The sequence below is a fragment of the Ursus maritimus genome, unplaced genomic scaffold, assembly GCF_017311325.1.
Source record: "Ursus maritimus isolate PB19 unplaced genomic scaffold, ASM1731132v1 scaffold_30, whole genome shotgun sequence".
Classification (NCBI taxonomy): Eukaryota; Metazoa; Chordata; class Mammalia; order Carnivora; family Ursidae; genus Ursus; species Ursus maritimus.
Genome location: NW_024425564.1, coordinates 22,249,505 through 22,259,584, shown reverse-complemented (window position 1 = coordinate 22,259,584; position 10,080 = coordinate 22,249,505). Strand labels below are relative to the sequence as shown.

The 10,080-nt window shown below is 42.8% G+C and overlaps 1 protein-coding gene across 1 annotated transcript in view; it reads left to right on the top strand.

Moving 5' to 3' along the window:
* Nucleotides 1-360: 360 nt before the first annotated feature.
* ELOVL2 (ELOVL fatty acid elongase 2) overlaps nucleotides 361-10,080 on the top strand; it is a 66,159-nt gene continuing 56,439 nt past the window's right edge. The window contains exon 1 of the mRNA XM_040645042.1: nucleotides 361-471. Within this exon, the coding sequence (XP_040500976.1) occupies nucleotides 469-471 (3 nt within the window). The 5' untranslated portion in view covers nucleotides 361-468. The remainder of the gene's footprint in view (nucleotides 472-10,080) is intronic.

Genomic DNA, 10,080 nt, shown 5'->3' with positions numbered 1-10,080 from the left:
CAGAGGCCCGCGGGGCGGTCCGCGCGGAGGCCCTGCGATCGTTAGACCCAGCACGCGACGGGGGCCGGCTGGGCCTGCAAATCGCCGCCCGTCCGACAGGGGGCGCCGCGGCGCCGCGGGCGGAGCCGGGCGCCCGGGAGGGGGCGCGCGAGGCCGCCCAGGGCCCCGCCTCGCCGGCCCCCGCCCCTCCTCCATTGCCCTTCTCGCGCCGGGGCCGGCAAGCCCCCGGCGAGGGGAGGGGCTGGGGAGCGGCGGGCGCCCGAAACGGCCCTGGAGCTCGGAGCGCCGCGCGGGAGTCGCGCGAGCCCGAGGGGGCGGGGAGGCGGGCGGGCGTGCGCGCGCCGGGCGTGGGTGTGGGCGTGGGTAAGTAGAGCGGGCGCGGCGGGAGCGCGGGGCAGAGGGACGCTGGCTACCCTGGACAGCGCATCGCAGCCCGCCGGGGTCGCCGCGCCGCAGCCGCCGCGGATCATGGTGAGTGGGCGCCGCGCGCCGCCACCGCGGTCCTCCTTTCTCTCCTCGACCAACGCACTGGGCGGGAAGGGGCCCGGCGGGCGGCGGCGCGGGAGCTGCGGGTTCGACCGCTGGAACCCGTCGCTCTCGGCGGGCCTGGGGAGGGGGCGGTGAACGTTTGGGCGGGGGGTGTCGCCGGGCGGGTGGCCGCGGTCTCGGGATCTTTGTCCGGGGCCGCGGTCCCGCCCCGGCACCTCGAGGAGCCCGCTCGCGTCCAGCCCCCTGTTGCAAGCACGCGGCCCGCCGGGCGCCCGGGATGCCCGACGAAACCGTCCCCCGTCCCCGCGGCGGCCATTCCCGCTCTCTTCCCACACCCTGCTTTCCCTTCGCCCTGACCCCCGGTGTGGGGGACGGCGTTTCCCTGGCGCGGTCCCGACCCTGCCTCCGGAAATTCTGGGGTTTTTGTTTCTAACGGTTGAATCCGTGCCTCCTCTCCTCCCTGCACCGTGCCTGCAATCCCCGGGGGTGTGTCTGTGTGCTTGCCCCGGCCTCCCTGGGTTTGCATCGTGGAGTCGGGGAGGTTCCCATGTGTTTACGGAGATTGGGCGGGCGGGGGTCTGGTGTGTTCTTTCCAACAACTACTTTTTCCCAGTTTCCCAGGCCAGTACTCCACTTTGAATTCAAACCGCTTTCAGCTGGCCGCGTAGCTCTGGAGAGAGAGGGGTGCGTGTGTGTCCGTGTCTGTCCCCGTGCGTCCGTATCCCCTGAACTGCCCGAGAGTTTTGGCGGAAGAACCTGGTTCTGTGACTACAAAAAGAGAAAGTGATGTGGTTTCCATATGGTTCCTTCTCCACATGGGACTTGTTAAAATATGCTAATCTCCTTTCTTTTCCCCACTCCAGCTGACACTGATCAGTCCCGGATTTTGCGCTCTCTCCACCCTCTCAGGCACACACCATCTACCTGATTATACGTGAAGCCTTCTCCGGCCACCCTGTCTAAAATTTCAGTCTTTCCTACCCCACCCACCACAGTTCCTATCACCCTTCTTCATTTTTTTCTTTATAGCAGTTATTTAACATACTCTTGTTTATCTTGTTTACTGAACGTGTTCCCCGCTAGAATGTAAATATCAACGCAGAGATTTTTTCATTTTGTTCACTGCTATATTTCTTGTACCTACAACAGTGCCTGGCACATAATATGTGCTGGATAAATTAAAGAGAGAATTAACTCAAAAAACCAGCATACTATTGCTGATGTACAAATGGGAAGCAGCAGTGCAACTACAGAGATTATCCAGTTGACAGTTATAAGGATGAGAATCTCAAGGGAAGTGAGAGGAGGGATACTCTTGGAAACGAGGGACTGACTGTGGTGACCCTCCATGAGAAGAGTATAGCTAGCCATCTTTTAATGCCTGGGTCTATCACTTCAAGCCTTTGACACCTTTGCATTTGGATAGATAAAGCATTTTTAGAGCTAACTGGCTCTCTCCTTGGGGCCTGAACCTTTGTTACAAATTATTATGAATTGTAATGAGTAAGAAAAGAAGCCCAAGGATATCACCTTAATTGGAATGGAAGAGTCATGGGAATTCATCTAAAAGAGCCAAAATAAAGGGCTTGCTCTTATTAACTCTACCCTGTACTATTGTGATGCTGCCTTCTTAGAAAAGCATTTTTCAGAAACTGGGTTTTCCGAGTAGATATTTGTACACATATGCCCACAAACAAGTCCTCTCACTTTAAAAAATTATGCTGGCAGTGGGAAGGTTTTGGGGGGTTAAATTCCAAAATAAGCTGGTGGGTCAGTTCAGAGAGACCCTGCTTTGGATCCAACACGAATAGTCCCTCACGATGTCTGCTCATTAGTCTATTCCAAAGCCTATGTTTTTCCTTCAAATTCCCTTTTGCTTTCCCATTTCTATGATATAAATGTATAACAGTCCTTTGTTTTAAGCCTGGGGACATGTGTTTTTATAATGTGAGCCAAACTGCGTAGTAAAATTTACATGGGCAAGTTCCTGAAAATGATGTAATTATAGCCATTACTCTTCAAGTTTAGCAGTTCTATAATTGCTGTCCTGGCCAGATAGGTAGTAAAGATGAAAGATGGGAAGGAAGGCATAATACGTTTGTCTTCAAAATGGAATCCAACCACCAGACGTAAGTGAAAGACACCTCATTCTTTTGATCCCTATTTATATTTTTAAGAGATTTTATGTTAAGATTCCAAAGTACCAAGCCATTTTTTTCCGTCTATTCCTCGAAGCATAGTATTTTTCAAGGACTATAAATCCCCTTTTAAAGTTATCCAGTTGAGTAAGCTTAATTCTCATTCTTTCAAGAAAAAGTTGCAATTTCATCCAGCTCCCTTGAAAACATTTTTTTTTAATAATGATTTTTTATTATATTATGTTAGTCACCATACAGTACATCCCTGGTTTCCGATGTAAGGCTCGATGATTCATTAGTTGTGTATAACACCCGGTGCACCATGCAATACGTATGTTCAATAGATGAGAGAAATCATATGATAGTTGTCTTTCTCTGCTTGACTTATTTCACTTAGCATTACCTCCTCCAGTGCCGTCCATGTTGTAGCAAATGTTGAGAACTCGTTCTTTCTGATAGCTGAGTAATATTCCATTGTATATATGGACCACAACTTCTTAATCCAGTCATCTGTTGAAGGGCATCTCGGCTCCTTCCACGATTTAGCTATTGTGGACATTGCTGCTATGAACATTGGGGTGCATATGGCCCTTCTCTTCACTACGTCTGTATCTTTGGGGTAAATACCCAGTAGTGCAATGGCTGGATCATAGGGTAGCTCAATTTTTAACTTTTTAAGGGACCTCCACACTGTTTTCCAGAGTGGCTGTACCAACTTGCATTCCCACCAACAATGTAAGAGGGATCCCCTTTCTCCACATCCTCTCCAGCAATTGTTGTTTCTTGCCTTGTCTATTTTTGCCATTCTAACCGAAAACATTTTTTTTTTAATTGCAGTATAACTGATCCCTTCAAAACATTTTTATCAGTTTGGGAGGTTCAGGTGCTTTCATAGTCTGAAAGAGCACTGGAGGAGATAATGCTAAGTGAAATAAGTCAAGCAGAGAAAGACAACTATCATATGATTTCTCTCATCTATGGAACATAAGAACTAGGATGATCGGTAGGGGAAGAAAGGGATAAAGAAAGGGGGGGGTAATCAGAAGGGGGAATGAAACATGAGAGACTATGGACTATGAGAAACAAACTGAGGACTTCAGAGGGGAGGGGGGTGGGGGAATGGGATAGACCGGTGATGGGTAGTAAGGAGGGCACGTATTGCATGGTGCACTGGGTGTTATACACAACTAATGAATCATCGAGCCTTACATCGGAAACCGGGGATGTACTGTATGGTGACTAACATAATATAATAAAAAATCATTAAAAAAAAATAATAATAAAGTTTAAGTGGCTCCATATGGTAGGTTTGTTATATTCAGAAAACAGGGTCCTTCTATTGAAGGTTGTGCCCAGGATCCTCTCCTTGAAAGTTTGGGATATTTAGAAGTAGATGTTGATAAGATACAAGGGGTTACACCAGTAAGCTTTTATTTCAGCTCAGCATGGTGAAAATATGCCAACATGAGTAGCTCAGCAATATCCTGAAGTTACAAATTTACACATTTGTATCTTAATCGAATTAGGACATCACTGGTATGTCCCTGACTCTGACAATGAACCATTCTAATAAATTGTTAGTTTAAATATAACCATTTAAAATCTAACAATTTAAGAGTTGCAGAGTACAAATTGTTCTGGAATTGATGACGTGGCAGTTTAGACCTTGAGATCTGGAGTGACTCATGGATTTGAACCCCAACACCAAGATTTAACTGTGTAACCTTGGCAGGTTAACTTCTTTAGAACTTAGTTTTGTTTTTGTTTTTTTTTTTCTATAAAAGAAGACAATGATATCATTTCATAAGGTTGTTGGGAGGAACAAAGAAGATAATGCACAAAATGTGGCTAGTATAGTTCTTTGAGCATTCGGTGAATATTATCTTTTATAATGACGTGTGATCTTTGTCCCATACCTGGTTGTTTTCAGTTGAAATATCTCAGAATAATGTCTGTGATTCACTCATGGATCTCTCCCCTTACGTGATCCTGAAATGTATCTAGTATTGCTCTATATCAGCACGCTCCAGGAGAAATATGCAAACCGCATATGTAATTTAAAATTCTCTAGTAGTGGCATTAAGAAGTGAAAAGACAGGTGAAATTAATTTTAATAATAGATTTTATTTAACCCAATTCATGCAAATATGATTTCAACATGTAATCAGTGTAAACAAAAAATTAGAAATCATACATTTTTCCCCATATGAAATCTTTAGCATCTGGTTATGTGTTTTATACTGACAGCACATTCAGTTCAGGTGAGCCCCGATTTCAGGTGCTCAGTAGCCAGCTGTGGGATAAAACAGCCCCAGATGACACACATCTTCCAAATTTACCTCTTATCTGCTGGGCCCTTCCGTCTCATGAGAACCTCACCGCCGCCTTAAACCTAGTGTTACCAAAAGTCATCTACTCATCTTTCAGACTGTCCTCTCTGTTCCCTTTGGCTGCTAGTAATTCCACCAGCTCTCAAGGCTACTGTGTCTGAAATTGGATTCTTACTCGCCTTATTCTTTTATATTGTTCATTGTATAATATTCTCACATTTTGAAAACCTCTTTACATCTTCTGTCTTCTCCAGCCCCCCTCCACTATTCTTGTCTTTCTTACAGATTTCCTCCTTTGTGGTCTCTTAGTTTTTAACCTTTTTACTTGAAGCTCATTATTTTTTCAAGGCCAGAGTCCTCATTTTTCTGTGGTAGCTTAAAGCTGGGGGCACCTCTGGTCCTGATATGTTTCCAAGGCCTCCCTCTTGCTTCCTTCCTGCATTGCACTTCCCTTCCTTCTGCCCCCCCACCCCCACCCCACCCCCTTCTGCCTCTGGAGAAAGGTGGTTCTCTACCTCGAAGTCACTGGGCTGCACATTCTTGCCATTCTCTCATAGCTCTTTTGTATGTTAAGTTATAAATGCTTTCTATTTTATGCCTTATGTCTGTGCTTCACATCTTTATCAAATATCCAAAGAAATAGAATTCCTATGATTGAAAATCTGATATTGAAATGGTCCACCCAAGGGAAGAAGCACAGATAAAGGAAGGAGAAAAATAAACCATGGAAAGGGAAAATGAAATTATTCTTTGAGCTTTAATTACCTTTCAAGAAATATCAATGACCTGATTAATAACAATAGCAACAACAACCACAACTATGGTGATACCTTCCTCAGGGCTTTATAGCAAACGGAACACTTTCCTCTAGCCTGGTGGACAAAGGTGCTGGACCAAGAGTCAAGAAACCTAGTTTCTTTCTAGTTCCGGTGTTTTTTTATTGACTAGCTCTATTGCCTTAATCCCATCACTCTGAGACACTGTTTACTCATCTGCGGAATGGGGTATTCTCCTTTCGCAAGATTGTTTTGGCAGAATCAATGCAGCCTTTACACTGGCTCGTCTCTCTGGCTGCCTGGCCGGGTCTTTCTGCCAGGGAGCTGTATGGCTGGCTGTCTTCTCAATACCTTTTTTTTTTTTTTTCCTTTTTTTCATAAGTGTTAAGAGAAAACGATCTTAGGATCAAAAAGTTTTGGAAAGCAGTAGACAAGACAGGTTTCTTTCTCTCTCTCTCTCAAGGCATAGTTGACACACAATGTTACATTAGTTTCAGGAGCACAACATAGTGATTCAACAAAATCTATACCTTATGCTCTGCTCACCGCAAGCGTAGCAGCCATCTGTCCCCATCCAGTGCTGTTACAATGCAATACAAAACTGACTATTCCCCAGGCTGTACCCTTCATCCCCGTGACTTCTTCATTCTCTAACTGGAAGCCTGTATCTCCTACTCCTCGTCATCCGTTCTGCCCGACCCCCCCCCCCCCCCCCCGCCTCTGCTCTGGCCATCACCACCAGTTCTCTGTATTTATGGGTCTGTTTCTGCTTTTCTTTGTTCATTTGCTTTTTTTTTTTTTTTAAGATTGCACATATACATGAAATCATATAGTATTTGTCTATCTCCGTCAGACTTACTTCACTTAGCATAATACCCTTTAGGTCCAAATGACAAGATCTCATGGTTGTTTTTTTGTTTGTTTGTTTGTTTTTTACTAATATTCTATTGTGATATATATCTTGGCTATTGTAAATAATGCTGCAATAAACATAGAGGTGTGTGTATCTTTTCCAATTAGTGTTTTCATTTTCTTTGGGTAAATACCCAGTAGTGGATTTGCTGAATCCTATGGTAGCTCTATTTTTAATTTTTTGAGGAACCTCCGTATTCTTTCCCACAGTGGCTGCACCAGTTTACATTCCCACCAACAGAGCACGAGGGTTCCGGTTTCTCCACATCCTCGCCAATACCAGTTATTTTTTTCTTTTTGATACTAGCCATTCTCGCAGGTGTAAGGTGATATCTCAGTGTGGTTTTGATTTGTATTTCCCTGGTGATGAGTGATGTTGAGCATATTTTCATGTGTCTGTTGGCCATCTGGATGTCTTGTTTGGAAAAATTTCTATTCAGATGCTCTACCCATTTTTTAATTGGATTATTTGGGGGTTTTTTTTGGTGTTGAATTGTGTAAGTTATTTATAAATTTTGGAAAGTAACCCTTCATCAGATGTATCATTTGCAAATATCTTCTTCCGTTCTGTAGGTTGCTTTTTTGTTTTGCTGTTTCCTTCGTTGTGCAGAAGCTTTTTATTTTGATGTAGTCCCAATAGTGCATTTTTGCCTTTGTTTCCCTTGCCTGACGAGGCAGATCTAGAAAAATATTACTAAGGCTGATGTCCAAGAAATTACTGCCTGTGTTTTCTTCTAGGACTTTTATGGTTTGGGGTCTCCCATTTAGGTCTTTAATCCATTTTGAGTTTCTTTTTGAGTATGGTGTGAAAAAGTAGGCCAGTTTCATTCTTTGGCATGTAGCTGTCCAGTTTTCCCAGCACCATTAATTGAAAAGACTGTCTTTTCCCCATTGTATATTTTTGCCTCCTTTGTCATAGATTAATTAATCTATATAAGCATGAATTAATTTCTGGGCTCTCTATCCTCTTCCATTGGTCTAGGTGTCTGTTTTTGTGCCAGTACCATACTGTTTCAATTCCTGTAGCTTTGTAGTATATTTTGAAATCAGATTGTGATGCCTCCAGCTTTTTTGTTCTTTCTCAAGATTGCTTTGGCTTTGCGGGGTCTTCTGTGGTTCCATATCAACCTTAGGATTGTTTATTCTGAGATGTGTGAAAAATGCTGCTGTATGTTGATAGTGATTGCGTTGAATCTGTGTATTGCTTTGGGTAGTATGAACGTTTTAACAATATTATTCCTCCAATCCATGAGCATGATGTATCTTTTCACTTGTCTATGGCGTCTTCAATTTCTTTCATCAGTGTTTTATAGTTTTCAGAGTACAGGTCTTTCACTTCCTTGGTAAAGTTTATTCCTAGGCATTTTATTCTTTTTGGTGCCATTACAAGTAGAATTGTTTTCTTAATTGCTCTTTCTGCTTAGTTATTAGTATATAGAAATGCGACAGATTTCTGTATATTAATTTTATAGTTTGCAACCGTACCGAATGCATTTATTCTAACTGTTTTGGTGACGTCTTTAGGGTTATCTATATATAGTATCCTGTATCTGCAAATAGTGAGTTTTCCTTTTTCCCTACCCATTTGGATACCATTTATTTCTTTTCATTGTGTGATTGCTCAGGCTACGACTTCCAGTACCATGTTAAATCAAAGTGATGAGAGTGGGCATCCTGTCTTGTTACCTGTCTTAGAGGAAAAGCTTTCAGTTTTTCACCACTGAGTATAATGTTAGCTCTGGTTTGTCATGTACGGCCTTTATTATGTTGAGGTATGTTCCCTCTATTGAGCATTTCTTTAATCATGAATGGATGTTAAATTTTGTCAGATGCTTTTCAGTATCTGTTGATGTGATCATATTATTATCCTTTGTTTTGTTAATGTGGTGTATCACTTTGACTGATTTGCAGATATTGACCATCCTTGCTCCCCAGAATAAATCCCACTTGATCGTGGTGATCATTTTAACGTGTTGCTGGAATTGGTTTGCTAATATTTTGTCGAGGATTTTTGCATCTACGTTCATCAGGTATATTGGCCTAGAGTTTTCTTTTTTTGTAGTGTTTGGTTTTGGTATCAGGGTAATGTTGACCTCATAGAATGTGTTTGGAAGCTTCCTTCCTCTTCTGTTTTTGGAATAGTTTGAGAATTGGTGTTAACTTTTCTTTGAATGTGTGGTAGAATTCACCTGTGAAGCCATCTGGTCCTGGGCTTTTGTTTGCTGGGAGTTTTTTTGATGACTGATTGAATTTTACTAGTAATTGGTCTGGTCGGGTTTTCTATTTCTTCTTGACTGACTTTTGGAAGACTGTACATTTCTAAGAATTTATCCGTTTCTTTTAGGTTGTCCAATTTGTTGGCGTATGATTTTCCTTGGTAATGTTTTATATTCTTCTGTATTTCTGTGGTGCTTGTCGTTACTTCTCTTCCATTTCTGATGGTAATCGTTTGGATCCTCTTTTTTTCTTGAGTTTGGCTAAAGGTTTATCGATTTTATTTATCTTTTCAAAGAACCAGTTCCTGGGGCACCTGGGTGGCACAGTGGTTGAGTGTCTGCCTTCGGCTCAGGGCGTGATCCCAGCATTATGGGATCGAGCCACACATCAGGCTCCTCCGCTATGAGCCTGCTTCTTCCTCTCCCACTCCCCCTGCTTGTGTTCCCTCTCTCGCTGGCTGTCTCTGTCTCTGTCGAATAAATAAATAAAATCTTTAAAAAAAAAAAGAACCAGTTCCTGGTTTCATTGATCTTGTTTTTTGTTTTTAATCTCTATTTCATATATTTCTGTTCCAATCTTTATTATTTCCTTCTGTCTGTTGATTTTCTGCCTGGATGATCTACCCATTGTTGTAAGTGGTTGTTAAAGCCCCCTGCTGTTATTATATTACTGTCAATTTCTCCCTTTGTATTTTTCAGTATTTATGTATTCAAGTGCTCCATTTTTGGGTGTGTAGATATTCACAATTATTATATTCTCTTGTTATATTGATCCCTTTATCACTATGTAATGCCGTTTTTTGTTACAGTCTTTGTTTTTTTTTAATTTTAATTTTTTTTAATGATTTTATTTATTTGAGAGAGAGCACATGTGACATAGAGGGATAGTGAGAGGGAGAAGCAGACTCCCCACTAAGCAGGGAGCCCCATGCAGGGATCAGTCCCAGGACCCTGAGATCATAACCTGAGCCAAAGGCAGATGCTTAACCAACTGAGCCACTCAGGCGCCCCACAGCCTTTGTTTTAAAGTCTGTTTTGTCTGATATAAGTATTACTAGTTTGGCTTTTTTTTTCCCCCTTCCTTTGCATGAAATATTTTTTTCCATCCCTTCACTCTCAATCTGTATGTGTCTTTAGATCTAAAGTGGGTCTCTTGTAGGCAGCATATATGCATGTATGAGTCTCTTATTTTTAATTCAGTCATCCTGTAGCCTTTGAG